Source organism: Thalia democratica, chromosome 4 (genome assembly GCF_965202585.1).
Source record: "Thalia democratica chromosome 4, ktThaDemo2.hap1.1, whole genome shotgun sequence".
Taxonomy (NCBI): domain Eukaryota; kingdom Metazoa; phylum Chordata; class Thaliacea; order Salpida; family Salpidae; genus Thalia; species Thalia democratica.
Genome location: NC_139168.1, coordinates 66,643,683 through 66,661,197, shown reverse-complemented (window position 1 = coordinate 66,661,197; position 17,515 = coordinate 66,643,683). Strand labels below are relative to the sequence as shown.

Genomic DNA, 17,515 nt, shown 5'->3' with positions numbered 1-17,515 from the left:
CGTGCCATCTCTTTTCCTTCAATAAAACCGATTGTCTCATTGACATTTCTTTCATCTAGACTTTCCCATCCTAGCACCTCTTTACGGATATCCTCATCCACTAAACCTGTTACCATGACATCTTTTAGGATTATGTCTGTAAAATCTATCATTTGATTACAGCCATCCTTTGGGCATTTACATGTGTACGAGCATGTACTGGCTTTTCCCTTTAAACGGGCGGCAAATGATCTAGTATTTTCAGTCAAATCCTGTCTTGCACTAAGAAAGTCTGATTGTCGTACAACAACTGAAACAGGAATAACTGCAAGCTGCTTGATAATCCTTAAAAGCTCTCGCTCACTTAAATTTACTACATCTTCATGTCTAAATAGTCTAAATGAACTGTCACTTTTGTTGGAAAGCGGTGGTTTTAATTGTTCTTGTTTTAACATTTTAATTTTGTTGTGTATTTTTTACTTTATAAATTTAACGATAATCCTGCATAAATAGTAGTTTTTCTTAATAAACGTGTGTCAGTGAAAAACTTTTTTTTTTGCTTTTTAAAATTTAAGATTTATTGTTTTTAACAAATAATAAACACTTTTATCATTAAATAAACCATTCTGAGACTTTTACCTTTACCCTTTGTTAGGTAGTAAAACAGAGAATACAATAAACATTCATTATAGCTAATAATATAAAACACTTTCCAAGTAGATCAATAAATAACAAGCAATCGCTGAAACATAGTTCTTTTTATATAAAGTTAAATGTTTTTCATATCAAATAAAATCTGATTCTTTTTCGACATTGCATTGTTGCTTAACTAAATTTCTCGAAATTAATGAAAAGTCTGATACTATAAATCAATATTTTCATACAGAGGTTTCATTCGGAAACAGAAGACGTATATGATCTTAAAGACTATTGGTTGAAACTTGGCAACCAACACCCTTTAAGCTATATGGTCTACAAAAGAACACAATACGCATATTTCTAAAGTTTGACTATGAAAATTTACATTTATCTAACTTAATTTCATTGTAGAAAATATTGTAATAATCTTAAATGTTTTTTTACAATATGTGTCTTAAGCTGTTTGATAACTGTAGCTAAACTTTTAATGAAATAATAAAATTAATAAGTCAGATATACTAACAAATAAAAAAATTATGTATACTGTGAATAACAGTCAGTATATAATAAAACTTTTAGTTTATACCATCTAAAGTTATACGGATTAGTAAATTTCTTTCAACTTCCATTGTTAAAAACCTAACCTAACCACTTTTATTAAAAAAGATAAAAACTAACAAGCGTGTTGGTATTTATTTCAAAAATTCTAATAATTATTTCAATAGAAAAAAAAAATTTAAATAAACTTTTAAAAGCACTCTTAATAAACAGAACTTTAAAAATTATTCAAGACGGCAAATAAAGTACATAAAAGAATTAAGCTTAATTACTTATTTAAGAAGTAATTTTAGCAAGTTCTCTAACTTTTCTAAACCACTTTTTTTTATGTTGGAAAAGAAAGAAGACATATTTTATTGTTATTTTTTTTTTTAACTTTTTTATTCATACTGTTTTCATGTATGGTTTGTTAAAATTTCAATGTTTTTTATTGAAAAAAATATATACAAATTATAATAAGCATAGTTTCTAAATATGTTGAAAAGTTCTCTAGGTTTTTAGCTTTAGTTTTAATCTAAAGACATAGTACATACAGTTAACAATAAAATATTAACTTTTAAATAAACATAAAAGAATAAGTGAACAACAACATTAATTGAACTTGACAACTGATTAACCGTATCGCTTAAAACAAATGCAAACAATATACTTTTAATTAAAATTAGATAAAAGTTACTAAGTAACAATACTTAGTAGATTAATTAAAAGTTAATGTGGTCTTGTTTGTATCATATTTTTGAAAGATGATGTTTAATTTTTAACTAAATATCCTTTTGATAAGTAAATTTTATGTTTTAAATTAAAGTATTATTACAACTTTTAAAAGTTTCTGTCTTTACAAAACAACGTGAAACTCCATTTAATTCGTTTTTTTTTTGTTTAAAGTCTTATAACATTCTTTTTGAAGTTTATTTTAAAATGTTTAAAGATCAAAACTTATTTTTTGTATGACAATTTTTAGATAATAAATCTATTTAGAAATGATCCATCTTTTTGGCAGTTGTCATGTCAGACATGTGATTACACTTTAACATAAAACTATACCTCAGAAAAACAAACCCAATGGTGAAAACTTACGACACAGTTGTCTTGCTCACTGCAAACATTGGAATTTAAAAAGTAAATGAGCTTTTTGATAGTACAAAACACTGATAAGGTACGCAAGTGCATGGGGTACACACTGAACCACAAAAATTAAAGAGGTCAAAAGATTATTCAAAACTACTAGCTTATAAAGTGATCAAAACACGATTGTAATATAATTAGTCAAGTATATAATACTTTTTGAAGAACTATAGTTACTTTAAAATCAATTAGAGTTAATGTTTTTTCGCTTAAAATAATATTTGTCTCAAAACTGTAATGTTTGCGTTACATCATTACTTTTATTTGAAACATAAGTGCGTACTGCGTACCTTACCAGGTGTTCTTTTGTAGCTCACTTTTTTATTATTATTTATTTGTTTTGAATCTACAACTAAAACACTCAATTGTAACTCGATAGCCGCAAGGTTTTTTCGTGCACCAGGTCCTAGGACCAAATATTTGGAGCGCTCTCAATAAACAAAGTATAGTAATTTTACGCACACGGACGTTTAAATAAGCCAGCATTTTACTTTTCTAAACATTATATTTACTGATTTACTCAGAAAAAATGAGTGGTCGTGACGAATGCAAAAGTTATTATTTTAATAAAAAACTTTTTGTAAGTTATCTTATGTAATTATATTACTTAAAAAGGTTCTTATCTAGTTCAATACAAAGGTTTTAAGCTTGGGAATTTTTTTTAATTCAAAATTTTCCAATAATCCAAGTCAGAAGTTTTTGCTGTGCAATTACCTAAATTCTAAACAAAAAAAAATCATAAAATATAACATTAAATTAATTAGTTAGTTTTTAATTAATTAAAACTAGTATTTGCTGGATGTTTAATTTTTGGTGCAAAGAAATAAGTGTGAATAGAAACAGGTGTAGTTATAAATTTTTGCTGTGATGAAAAGCTTGTAGTGCTTAAAATTTATATATATATCAGTTATACAAGTATTAAAAGAAATAAAATATTTGTTTATTTTTCAGTACTTAATTGATGACTTTTTATATAGAAAAATTTGATGAATTATTATAAAATGTACTAATTAAGTTTCAAAATATCAGCATTTCTACCTTAAACAAAAAAAATGTTGTGCTATGTTGCTGAGAAGCTGTAAAATTTATTTTTAAAGAAGTTGAGAAAAAAGTTTTTGTAATGATACTTAAAATGTAAATAATTTTAGTTATTGATCAGTAAAAAAATAATATAAGTAGGTTTTTAATGAAAGTAATTTTTGTATTTATAAAAGTAAATATGCTATAATGATATTTAAAAAATTTGAAAAGTGTTTTTCAAAAAGTAAATGGTTTGTCAACGAATGTTTTTTCTTTTGAAAGTATAATTCTAAAAATACTCTCTATTTTAAATTAAGTTTTTTTTTTCATTTAAAGTATAATGCACAACTCAATTACAAAACAATGTGCTAAATTTACCCAAATAAATTAAAACAAATATTTTGTCTGTTTTTTGTTAATTTTTATCTAGATTTCAAAAAAAAAAATTATGGTAGAACAATTTTTTTTCAAAATCTCTTTAGAAAATATATTTTTGTGTTTGAAGTTTGTTTTTTATAGCTCTTAATAGTTATAAATAGTATGTAAAAAAGAACTAATATGTCTGAAGAAGTTACAACAAATTTAACTCAAATGAAGTCAGACCATAAAAAAGAACAACTACAAAAACCTCCTAAAGCTGGTAATACATTACATGTGTACGTATATATAAATAATTGCTATTTATTCATACTACTATATTAATCCTTATTTAAAACTAATATTACCTAAACTTTTACTGCATCACTCTTTTTAATAGTTTAGCTATGATGAGAACAACTTAAAATGTCTTTGTGTATGAGTTGTCTGACTTATATAATTACATGTTTTTAATTTGAGCTAGCACTTTTAAAACAAAAACCCTTAAATTTTATTTTTTGAATTTCTCAAACTTTTTAACTGATTAACTTTTTTCTAAAAGACATAAACCTAGTTAAGAAATAAAAACACTACCAAGTACTGCTGTATTAGCAGTGCAACATGAAACACTATCAGACTCTGTAATTAAAAATTTTTTTTTTTTTGTTTAATTATATACAGTGGAAGAAAATGATATTGAAATTGTTTATAATTTTTAGACTATCAAGTTTCTACTAATAACTACTAAGACTTTTGCTATGTTTTCATTTAAAAAAACAGTTTTTTAAGTGCTGCACAAAATTTAAAAAACACCATTCAAAACTTATTTGAATTATATTTTTTTAGCTGGAAAATGGGGTTCTTCAAGGTTTTGTCTATCTTACTTGGCATTTTTCGGTTTTGCCACCATCTATGCTCAAAGAGTGGCACTCAGTGTAGCTATATTGTCAATGGTCAATTCAACAAGCCAAGTACAAGAGAGCAGCACAATATCAAACAGTTCCTGTAATCAAGTCAAAGTTAATACTTTTTTACAAGAGGTTAGTATTAATGTATAATATAGGTTACTAGAACAAAAAAATTGATTTGATTTTTTTAGTAATTTAAACAGTTTAGAAATAAGATGTATGAAAAAATAAAATGCCAACTCATTTAATAGTGTATATGTTAATAATTTATTATTTAAAAGAAAAACAATTACCATGTTTTACCGCAAAACATATTTTCAAATTAATATTGTTTTTCTTTAAAATAATAAACTATTAATTTTCAATCTCTCCTGTGGATCGATTACTGTGTCTAATTAGTTTTGAACTCAATATTAATATGTCTATGCATAAATAGTTTCTTTAAGTGTGTATCAATTAAAAAAATTTCGTATCTGATTTTATTTGATTATTAGTTTAAACAAAACACTTTTAAAAATTTATTAATACTTTAAAGGCCAGCTTGCTAAAATTTTGCAATTATAATTAAATAATTAACTTTAAGGAAAATGGCGGTGAATTCAATTGGTCCAGAACACAAGAAGGTTTGGTTTTAGGGGGCTTTTATTATGGGTATATGGTATCTCAGATTCCTGGAGGATATTTAGCTGGAAGGTATGGCTTTTAGGTTAATTTTTTGTATCAAGTTAATGTAAGTTTTATCAAGTGTTTGCCTCACACTTAAGCTACGCTGTTCTTTTAGGATAGTTCAGGCTAGTTAAAGTTTTTTACAAAAAAAGATGCTAGTTTGAAGTTATCTTAATTTATCTTATAAACTCAGGATTGACTGAAGTTTTTTTTTTGAAAATTTAGTCTAGTTTTATGATAATTTCATTAAATGCTTTATTATTTTTAGGCTTAAGCTCCTTTTAATCAACTTAGGCAATTTTGAGATAACTTAAGCTAGTTTTTTTCAGACTTCAACTTTTTTTTCTCAGAAAGAAGTAATTTAAAATTTAATTTGTAAAATCCTTTGTAAAATTTAAAGCAATGATATAATAATTTAAAAATATACTAGATAAACTCTGGTTTTAATTATTTTTCTAAGTAGATCCTTGTTTTTAAGTAATAAAACAGTTTCACATACTATTGTTGTAATATTTAAACTAAGTTTTTAGATTAAAGCTTACACATCTGACTTTAATTCGTCGTTAAGAATTATTAGAACCTAGTTAAGTAATCATAGGGTGGTCACAAAATCTAGAAAACTTAAAAACCTGGTATTTGACAATTTAGACAAAGGAAACCTAGAATTTAGGAAATTTTGAAAAAAACCTAGAATTTTTTTACAAAAATCCTGTAAAACCTGAAATTTTTAACATGAATTGAAAAAAAAACCTTGAGTTTTTTTTAGATTTTAGTTCTTTTTTTAGAAATTTTTAATAAAATCTTAAGTTTTATTGTAATATACTACAAGTATACTACAAGTTTTTAATTATTAATTGATAAATTATTAGTTAAACTATTATTTTCATTAATGAAACTTTTTTTTAACTTGCATTTCCATTGTTTTGAATTTTATGAAAGTCAGTCAACAAGAACCTAACTCTGACTGATGCAACTTTATAGAGTTTAAGGGCATAGGAAGTTAAATATAAACTTTTTACTAAGCTACAAGATATTTTTAACAGATTTTAAAAATTCCAAATAGTTATTGAGATATAGCCGGTCAAAGTCAGAGGCAACAATAGGTTCCTTATAGGGAGGCAAACTAAAACGGCAAATAACTCAAAATCACCCTAAATCAATCCCCTTCTACGTTTTGTGAGATTCTACGTTTTAAAACTTTCAGGAGGTGTTCCTTGCAATATTTAAAGTTATTATCTCAAAAAACGCAGGAGAATATAGATTTTTAATTAAGTAGTCTATTTTTGCTGTTTTAGTTTGCGTCTCCCATAAAGAACCTATTGTTGCCTCCAACTTTGACCGCCTATATCTCAAAAGTTATTTTAAATTTTTATAATCTGTAAAAAGCATCTTGTAGCTTAGTAAAAACTATATAAAATGATATGAAATTTCAACAAGTTTCTTTTACTCTTAGACAGGTGCTCTCAATAATCATAATTTCTAATAATGGAAAGTGAATTAAAATGTATTTTATATATATATATATAAACATGCAATTGAAATGACATTACATTAGTAATATCTTTCTGCCTAGCTGACTTGACACATTTTATATTCTAAATTAGGAAACTAAAAGTAAAACAGCAGAAGAGTTTGCTTTTTATATTAGAAAAAAAAGTACAATTTTACAGACAAAATTTGCATATTTTGTGTAATAATGACGTCATAATACAACAAAAGCAGTTGAAATGTCTTTAATTTATGCCTATAATTGTAAGCTTTCATTTAAGATATAAATGATAAGTCTAGGACATGTATAAGTAATTTTATTACTGTTTAAGTCAAAAAATTGAAAAATATGTAATTTTTTGGGTTGAAATCAGTTTTTTTGGCAGCAACTTTTTTTTTATATAAAGTTATAATTTTTTTTTAGATTCTTTTTAACTAAGCAAAAACACATTTGAATCATATGTACTTGAATGAATATTACAATATGACCAAAAAAATGTGCTGTACTCCTTACCCCTACATTTTACAGACAAATTTTGCACATTTAGGGTGATTATGACATCATTACATCATTATACATCAAAAGCAGTTAATATGTCTTTAAACATATTACAATAAGTATAACCTTTCATTTAAGACATAAGATAGAAGTCTAGGACATGTATTAGTTTTGAACTCAATATTAATATGTCTATGCATAATTAGTTTCTTTAATTCTCTATCAAGTTTTCTATCAATTAAAAAATATTCTTATCTGATTTTATGTGATTATTAGTTTAAACAAAATACTTTTAAGAACAACTTTATTACTGTTTAAGTCAAAAAATCAAAAAGAATTGTTTTTTTTTTTAATTTTTTTTTAATGAAGCAAAAACACATTTAAATCATAATGACTTGAATGAATATTACAGTATGACCAAAAAATGTGCTGTACTCCCTACCCCACTTGTAGCTTAGTTAAAGTCAGCAAAATAAGATGAAATTGTTAAAAAAAAATTTACCAACCCTTATGCCTCTAATAGTGGATTTGGTTTATTGTATATAAACATAAAGGCTTCTGAACAATCATAAGAGAAGAACTTTGAACAAATTAACTCAAAATATTAGTATAGTTTGTAATAGAATAAAACAAATATTAAATAGTAGTAAAAATGTCTCGTATCGCTTAAGTAGTTAACTACCTTTTTTAACTTATGACCAGTTTTCTATTGAAAATGGTCATAAAAATATATACTTACAAAATTCTGAAAAAAAAATTGAAAACCTGAAGAACATTTGCTAAAATCTGTGGCCACCCTGTAATTATTATCACATAAACTTACTTAGTGTTTGTAAGTTGTACAAGTTTCTATTTATGAATAGTTTTTTAAAACATACAACTTTATTATAGTCTGTTATAATTATAGCAATGAATTTTTGTTGTCTTAAAAACTGTAACATACTTTTATACTGTAATTAAGAATTTGAGTTTTGTCAGTATTTTAAGTTTAAGTATGTGTACTATTATAGTTTCCGAAAAAAGGATATATGTGTTCATTGCTTGTTTGAAGATGAAAATACTTGGAAATTAATAAAAAAAGTTCATTTTATTATTTTGCTGTTTCATAAGCAAAATAAATAGAACTCACAAGCCTTTTAGTTTCTATCAAAACTAAACTTTAAAAAAAAATTGATGCTTCAAAAGTCTTTCAGAAAAAAAGTGTCATACAAACGAACACTTTATTTTGATATCAGTTTTATATTGTAATAATATTTTAGTAAAATAGATATGGAATGAAGATAGTGTTTGGTGTTGGAAATTTAATATCTACTGCAATGACCCTGATATCTCCTGCAGCTGCTAGAACCAGTTATGAGTTGTTTGTGGGTGTAAGAATCGTACAAGGGTTAGCCCAGGTAAAAAAAAATTCTGAAATTCTAATAAAGCTTAACTCATAATTAAAAAAAAGTTGACAGTTTGTACAGCCTTTATGTAAAAACGTTTTAAATAATGTATTTTAAACTATATATTTAGTAACATTAGTAAAAAGATAATTTTAGTGCTTTAAAGCTAATTTTATTTTAGTATGTTATGCGGCCTAAATCAGTAAAACAATTTAATACTTTTATAACAGATAATGAACAAAAGCAAATTAAACTGAATTTAAAAAAAATGTATAATATTTGTACGTATTACTTACTATTAATATTAATATATGTATTATAATATATTTTGTTTAATGATGCATAAATTATAAAAAAAAAGTGTTTTATTTAACTTATTGCTAGAATCATCAGCTATTTGAATAGAAAATTAATGATTGAATGTACAGTATAGGAATAAATGAATTACACAAAAACAAAAAAACCTTATGGTATAATTTTGGATTTTGGTCAGAGTAAGTTTAACAGTGCAAAAAGTCCACTTTGCTACTAACTTATTTAAAACCTTTAAAGATAAATAATAAAGTATCATTTTATAAATATTTAATTACAATAAAATGTACTACTGGCTTGCAATGTAATACTTATGTGTCACTCAACTTTATTGTATGACACACAATTAGTAGACTGCAAGCCTGCAGTAATAATAGTAACAGTAGTTGTGTCATACAACAAAATATTTTTTATTTAATTCATAAGTATATAGATATAAGTTTAAATAGTTCTGTACATTTTTACTTAGCCCAATGAAAGTGCTTTTATAAAAGCTTAAAGTAGAAAGTAAAGTTTTACAAACAGTTCTATAGACTCACCCTTTGAGTTCTCCATCTACTTAACTTTGAAAAAAATAACACTCAGAACATATAAAATATAAGATTTATTTGGAAAAAAAATAGCGGCTTATAAGTGTTTTGCTTAAAGACTGTATTTTAAAAAACCCAATAAGTTAAAACTACAAAAAAAAATTTTTAAATAGACATAATGTACATAAAAACAAATTATCCAGTAATCTTCCTTTATTCTACCAACATATGTTTCTGTGTGTCAACGAATCAACACACTTCAACTGGGTTCTGTAAAAAAATAATTACTGTAATGAGAGAATAGAAGCATAGAATAAAGTAGGTGTATATATGTTTTCATTAAAATAAGATATTTTCTACAGATAATAGTTATTAATAGGTAAAATACTTAATATTAAATCTGACTGTTATAAAACTATATAATATTTGTGATTATTAAGTCTAAAATAAGTAAAGTAAGCTAAATTACACAACGAAACAACATATCATAATATAACAAACAACTCACGTTAATGGGAAAGATAACTGATTCAAACTTTATTGTTGTTAGCTAATGAAAAATACATTCATTTCAACTAATAATTACGTCACAATGTAAATGAGGTTATTTAAACTATTTAATTTGTATTGCAAAGCACATTAATTTAGTTTTTATGTAATCCATTCTGAAGAAAAATAAAACATCAACCATTAGTTAGTGAATCAATAAAATTTAACAAAACTTAACAACGGTGAAGGCAACAAAAGTCACAGAAACTCGATGTAACATGTATATTATATATTGAATGTTTGTAATGATTGAATCAAAGTTATATAGAATTAGGAAGCAGATTTAGTTCAAATGAAAAAATCAAAAATGAAAAAATTAAATTTTAAGAAAAAAACAAAACACAAAAAAACAAAATTGTTATTGGGCTTACAAAATTTACAGCGACATACATAAAATCATAATGACCTAAATTAAATATATATTGTATTTTATAATTAATAAAATAATTAATTGGTAAAGTAGGAGTCGGCTGTTTAATTTAAATATCCCATACAGATATTTTAAATATTTAATAGATACACCCAGTTGAAGTGTGTTGATTCGTTGACACACAGAAACATATGTTGGTAGAATAAAGGAAGATTACTGTATAATTTGTTTTTATTTATATTCCAGTGAAGTTACTTCACTAGGATCTTTTGTTAGCAAACAATTAAACCTATATTTTGAACATTCATAATGTACATATGTATGTAGTTGTATATTAATATGTTTACCATTAAAGGGTATGTACTGGCCAGCATTGAATGCAATGTGGGGTAGGTGGGCGCCTCCTGTTGAAACGAGTCTCCTGATGACCCTTTCCACTGCTGGAGCCGTGTTTGGAATTATGTTCTCCCAACCTGTTGTGGGAATAATTTGCTCTTCCGATCATTTTGGAGGGTGGCCTTCTGCGTTCTATGTTTTCGGTTGGTAGAAAATATGGTGTGGATGTGTTTAAAAAATTAATGAGTATAATGTTTCAGTGTTTACAAGCTTGGTAATTTGTTGTAGTAACTGACTTTATAGTCCTTTTATAACTTAAGTTTTGTGACAAGTATTGATAATTGTTGTAGAAGTCAAAGCATCTAGAGTTAAGAATTTATAGTATTGAAAAAATAGGATCCAAATCTGTTCAAATCAAGATCAAGCTGGATTGGATTCAGTTATTAAGACTTTAAAATGGTAAATAATGTTTAAACTTCATTTTTTTACTTTTTTACCTAAAACCCTTGAAAAACATAGAATTTCAGATTTTTTTAAATCCTGGCATTCTAAACAAAAACCAATAAAAAAACTAGAATTTTACTGTTTTTACATGTAAAGTAACAACAATTTGATTAGATGCCAAAAATCTATCATAAACTTGATTTTTTTTGTAAACATTTAAAGTAGCATATATTTTTAATGTTTTTATACTATTAATTTAGTTTTTATACCTTATATTTCGTTTTATGCTAAAATCCACCAAAAAACTTATTTTTTAAAAACCCAGAGAGATTCGGAAAACCAGGAGGAAATTTTCAAATAACCTTTGTCAACTCTGTTACTAAAAAAGAAGTAAAGAAAACATAGTCGCCTGGAAATATTATCTAAAAGACTTAAATGGGCTAAACTTATTACAAAATAAATCTGGTTAGGCCTCATTTTTTCGAAAAATTGTACATTATTTACTGATTTAAAATTTTTGACTAACTTTTACTGACTTAAGTAAAACCAAATCTTCAATGAAGTATTTTTTATATATGTTTATTTATGATCTCAACAAGTTATAAGTTATTTTAAAATCATTAGGTGTTTGTGGAGTAATTTGGGGATTATTTTGGTGGAAATTTGCTCACAACAGTCCAGAAGAACATCCTAAAATTACAAAAGAAGAACTAGAATTCATTAACTTGACTGTGCCTCAGGTAATGTTTTAAAATTAATAAGGTTTTTTTAAATAAACAAAATCTAATTGTATCAATTGAAAGACTTCTGTAATTTTTAAATATATTTTGCTGTAAATTAAAAAATACTCTTAACAATGTTTAGTTAAGTTTTCACACAATTATTTGCTTTATAAAATCAGGTAACAAAAGATGATAAAAATCCCTGGAGAAAAATACTAACAAGCGTGCCTGTTTGGGCTTTAACGGCAGCTTTTTTTGCAAACGCTTGGGGTGATGAAATGCTCTTCACTTTTCTTCCCAACTTCCTGAATGATATTCTTGGATTCAATGTTTCTCAAGTGAGCTAATGAATATTTTTAGATTTAAAAAAAACGTTAAAACATCTTTAGTTATAAAGTTACACTTAAGAAGGTTAACAATCTTACATACATTAAACATATTAGTTTTCCTGGCTAAAGTTTAGCATATTGTTGGCACAAAGTTTAAATGTAGAAATTTATTTTGTAATGTTCTAGAGATTCATTCTTAATTTAAAACAACAAACATAATTTTTTGAATTTGATTTTATGGTCCAGCACTCAACTTTCTTTTTAAAATTTTTTCAAGGTTCAGTTGTAAATTTCAGTAAAGTTTTTTCATGTAAGTAGCTTTAGGATCTAGACAGCGATTCTAAACCTTTTTTTTCATGTTTTACCCATTTTTGGAAGGTTTTTAACAAGTTTACCCTCAATATACACATTAGTGTTAATTTTGAGGAAAAAACTAAATTTTTTGAACTTTAAGCTTATTAAATATTAAAAAATCGTAAGACTTAGAAATTTATTTAACTTAAAAAATTACAGTTAAATACTAACTTATAAATTAATAGTAAATTTACCCCTTTAAACAAGGGAATTTACCCCCTAGGAGTACATTTACCCCAGGTTAGGAATCGCTGGTCTAGAACAAAACTTGAAAAATTTCAATACTATATGTTAGATGTATATCACAGAGTGGGTTTATTGCTTCACTCCCTTATTTAGTAATGTTAATTCTATCAAACGTATTTGGATACATTGCTGATTACCTGAGAGCAAACAAACATTTGACAACAAATCAAACTAGAAAGATATTCAACACAGTCGGTGAGTTATTAACAAGTTGTTTAGATTTTATAGATATTATGTTCCTTATTAGATTAAAGCAATAGGGTGGTTAACACTGTCTCATGTTTTGAAGCTTAAGTATAAACTGTAAGTCAGTTTTTATAAAATATAAATAAGTCGTATACGTAAAACATTTCAATACAAACCTATTGACAGCAAATATTTCATCATTATCATTGTATAAAATTTATGTATCCGGAGAGTTCACTATTAATCCGTCTTATTAATCAATTATTTTTGTTTTCTGAGCTAGAGAAATTACATTTTTAATAAAATTTTGTAGTTTTCAAAATAATAAAGAGCAAAAGTCTAAGAGAATAAAGCAAAAAAAAAAAAACAGCAGTTTTAAAATAAAAACAAATTTTTTGTTCAAAGTTTATCTCAGTAATTTCTTTTTTAATTAGAAGTGGGCTAAACGTACCAGTTCGAAAAAGGTAGGTTAAAAAATGAAGAAGAAGATAGATATGTAGTGAAATAAACTTGTAAAACTCAGGATAGTTTAAATATTTTTCTCAGATCACAGCCTGATTGTTTTAAAAATATGTATTTATTTTATTTTATTTTATTATTATGGTACTATTAGACTTTTAAACTTGATTTAAAGGTAAATAATTTCAGGTTTTTGTTCTTAAAAATTGTTTATATCTACTTTCTCATAAACCCAGGTCACTCAGGCTTTTTTTTACTATTTCATTTTCTGACTGTTAACAGAATTTCAAGCATACATGCCCTTCCTATATATTTTTATTTAACTTTTTATTACTTTCATTTTGAAATGTTGTAAATTTTTAAATACTTACTAACAAAATGACAAATACTCAGGTCAAATAGGAGCAGGTGTTCTCATGATAATAACAGGATATGTGGATTGCAACCCATCACTAGCTGTATTCATGCTCTGCTTGGTTCTCGGCGTTAACACCATGTCATTTTCCGGTTATCTTGTCAATTCTGTTGACTTGTCTCCAAAGTTGGTTTTTTATAGCTATCATATTGGCAGTTTTAAAACTAAAGGTTCAACTATTTTGTCAGTATTTACAACTAACTGCATGTAATGTTACGACCACATTTTCAATAACAGTGCTCAAGCAAAACTTGTTTAAACCAAAACCAGTACCAAAAGCAAACTATTCAAAAACTTGTTTAAAATCTTAAAAATACGTATTTAACACAACTTTTTTTTTTGGAAAGTTATACAACTTATGCAGTCTATCATGAAACTTATGGTTTAAAGAGTTTTATCAAACAGATATTGTGGAATAGTAATGGGATTCGCAAACACAATTGGAAATATATCAGCATTTTTGGCTCCCACCATTGTTGGAATAATGACAGATAAAAATGTTTGTTTTTATATTATATTAATACAGTTATTTCTAAAATGTTTTATTTTTTTTTAGTTTTCTACGAGTTAAAAAAAATTTTCAGATTGTTTAATATCATTCTAGTTTTACATTAGTATTTTGAGGTTACTTTTTTTTTCTTTCATATTTCTTAGAAAATATTCATACCCTTGATATTTACTTTTACACAAAATTTTCACCATAATTTGTTACACTGATAATAAAAAAACAATTATATACTGTTTAATATATATTATTACAATAAAGATAAGTATTTAATTGTCATAAATATAGTAATCGATTATAATTTATGTCAATGATCAGATCATAAAAGAAAAAAAAGTAATTAATATTTAAGTTTATTGTTACATTTACATTTGTTTTTCATAACAGAACACCAAGGAACAATGGCGAGTAATTTTCTTCATTTCAGCGGCAATATACGCTTTCGGATCAATAATATTTATTTTGTTTGGTTCTGGCGATGAACAGAAATGGAATAAAACTAAAACTATCATCGAAAATGAAAATATGAAAATGTTGCAAAATGATGACCTCCGGGTATAAAGCTTGTTTTGAATTGTGTTCAAAGAAAGGAACAATTAAGTTTAACTTCAAAAAAATTATGAAATTTTTTTATAGTATGATTATTAGTTAAATTAATATTTAAATTGTTTTTGCAATCAAACAAATTTATAAAATACTAAAACAAGTTTTATAACGAAATAAGTAAAACAAGTAACTTAGCTTGAGTTGTAAATACACTTATATGATTTTCACTAGAATATCAATACATTAGTGCTAATATTGTTAGTTACATGATGATTTTAAATAGTGGACTTCAGTTTAACTATGTTTGATATAATTTGAAACTAAAAGTGTTGTGTTTTTTTTTCAAATTACAATCGCAAGTGATTTTTAAAGGTGTGTCTGTTTTATTTTAACAACTGAGTAGATGTTTATTATTTACTGGCAGAATATTTTTTGAACTTATACATTTATTCTATTTGAAAATATAAAACACACATTCAACTCATACATTGCAAAATTGATTTTAATACCGTTTTTTATTCTTAAAACGTGTCTGGTCTTGTTAAAGTTTTGCATGTTTGTTGATAACATTTTTATATCAATTTTTTTCTGTCATAAGGTTTGATCCGTGTTATTTGTTTTGGCGGGTATTTGTTTAAATAATACAGTTTAGTAAAATTGGAAAAAAATCATTCTTTAAAAACTTGCACTATTTACTCTTTTACCCGTGGTGTTTTATCATTTCTTCGTTTAGTTTTACATCTATAACTATTGATTCATTTTAATTTTTAGAAAGATTAAAGTTTATTAATGTTTAAGTTATTTAACAACTTTAAAAGATTTTGAATTGCATCTTTTTATTTTGTAGTCTAATTCAGCTTTGAGTTTTTATTTTAAATGGTTGTGTATTTAAACTAAAAAAACTCTTGCCAAGATTAATTTGTTTATTAATTTATTACTTTATCTGTAATGATGTTTTTATAGCTTATTAAAACAAATGAAAGAAATTTTTTTTAATTTAAATTTTTGAAATAAATTATTTTTCTCAAAACATGTTCTGCATAAACGTATTTAATACTTGTGGTCAACAGCTTTTTTAAGCGATTGAATTGCTTTAAATCATTTTGCAACTGTAAAAGTTTTATAATTAATTGAAGTTGATTAAGAATAAATCAGTATAAACTCTTAGACTGGTTTTGGATGTATTACAATTTCTGGTAGTTTTGTAAAAAGCTTAATTAACTTAAAAATATATCTTCTGTTGGTAAAATGAAAAATACTAATTTTTAAGACACTGTTTTATGTTAAGAAAAGGTTAACAGGTCCTGTTTAATTCCAATCTTTCATAGCATAATGACATATTTTTATTTTTCTATTATAAAACCTCAATTTGTATGACATATTTTCTTTTTAATACCCAACTTTTATTTATTTTTTATTTAGTGATTGTCATTTATAATTTAATTAATGTTTCTTTATTCTGATCTACTAAATTAATATCTAAATCAGCTCAAACTTTAACTATTAGTAAAACCGTAAATTACAGTATTTAATTTTGAAAAACTGCTACTTAATGATTCTTTAAAATAAAACTTTTTTCTAAAAGAAAAATATAAGAAGTAGTTTAAATTCAGTTTAAATACTAAAAGTTACAAACAACTTCTGGGTGGTCGAAATCCTGGAATTTTAAACAATTTCGTATATTAAGTTCTTAAACTTTAATTTGACACGAAAAAACAATCATATAGATCAGGGGTCGGCAAACTGCGGCCCGCGGGCCAATTGCGGCCCTTGAAGGGTAAATCTGCGGCCCGCGAGCACGTTTTATTTTTGAATGGAATGCGGCCCTCGAAAGAAAATTCTGCGGCCCGCGAGCATGTAAATGTGGCCCGCTGAGCAAAAATATATTCTAAGTTTAAGTTTTGTGGTAAATATGCTGTAGTTTGTTTAAATTTGATTAGTTTCATTTGAAGTCTCTGTTTAACATTTTGAAACAATTAAAAGGCTTCACTGCTTTGGGTTAAAATTGTAAAAAAGACAGATTAGTATTCGAGCCGTGATTTTTTTCTCAGTTTTATAATAAATTGGACTAAAAATACTTGTATTCAGTAAGTTATCTATATTAATATCTTAAGTAAATGAACAAAATCCAAATGTTTTCCCTTGTGTACAAAATGGACAGTAATTAAGATAAACGTTATTTCTTTACAGTTTATATATTTTCTTTATTATGTAATTTATATCTAAGATATTTTATCAATATATTAAAGTGTACACAAAATCATTAAAAATAGCATAATAAAAAGAAATAACGTTTATTTTATTTAGATTTTTACACATTTTGAATGTTGTATAAGTTTTCTGTGTACTTTAAGTTAACTCCTATGCACATCAATGTACAGAGATGTTCATTTTTAAAATACTTTTAAAACTTTATCTAAGTTAGATTAAGTTCAATTTAAGCATAATTTTCGATTATAATTGTTTTTACATACAATATCTAAGAGTCTACAGACACATTTAAAGCAATAAATATGACATAACTAAATCAGTTTTTGTTCAGTATAGAGTCTGTGTATTACCAATCAAAATTGTTTAAATTTAAGCAA

At 25.3% G+C, this 17,515-nt stretch overlaps 1 protein-coding gene across 1 annotated transcript; it reads left to right on the top strand.

Moving 5' to 3' along the window:
- Positions 1 to 3,838: 3,838 nt before the first annotated feature.
- LOC145834683 (sialin-like) lies at positions 3,839 to 15,674 on the top strand. Its single transcript, XM_082942179.1, has 11 exons — positions 3,839 to 3,961; positions 4,525 to 4,718; positions 5,170 to 5,279; positions 8,507 to 8,636; positions 10,741 to 10,924; positions 11,790 to 11,905; positions 12,067 to 12,225; positions 12,879 to 13,011; positions 13,855 to 14,002; positions 14,282 to 14,375; positions 14,769 to 15,674. Exons 1-11 carry the CDS (start codon positions 3,880 to 3,882, stop codon positions 14,940 to 14,942), a joined length of 1,524 nt encoding a protein of 507 aa, XP_082798305.1. The 5' UTR covers positions 3,839 to 3,879; the 3' UTR covers positions 14,943 to 15,674.
- The last annotated feature ends 1,841 nt before the right edge of the window (positions 15,675 to 17,515 follow it).

Coding starts and splice junctions, on each gene's coding strand:
- LOC145834683 (XM_082942179.1), top strand. CDS start 3,880: ATGTCTGAAGAAGTTACAACAAATTTAACTCAAATGAAGTCAGACCAT. Junction 3,962..4,524: donor ACAAAAACCTCCTAAAGCTG/GTAATACATTAC, acceptor ATATTTTTTTAG/CTGGAAAATGGGGTTCTTCA. Junction 14,376..14,768: donor GAATAATGACAGATAAAAAT/GTTTGTTTTTAT, acceptor TTTTCATAACAG/AACACCAAGGAACAATGGCG.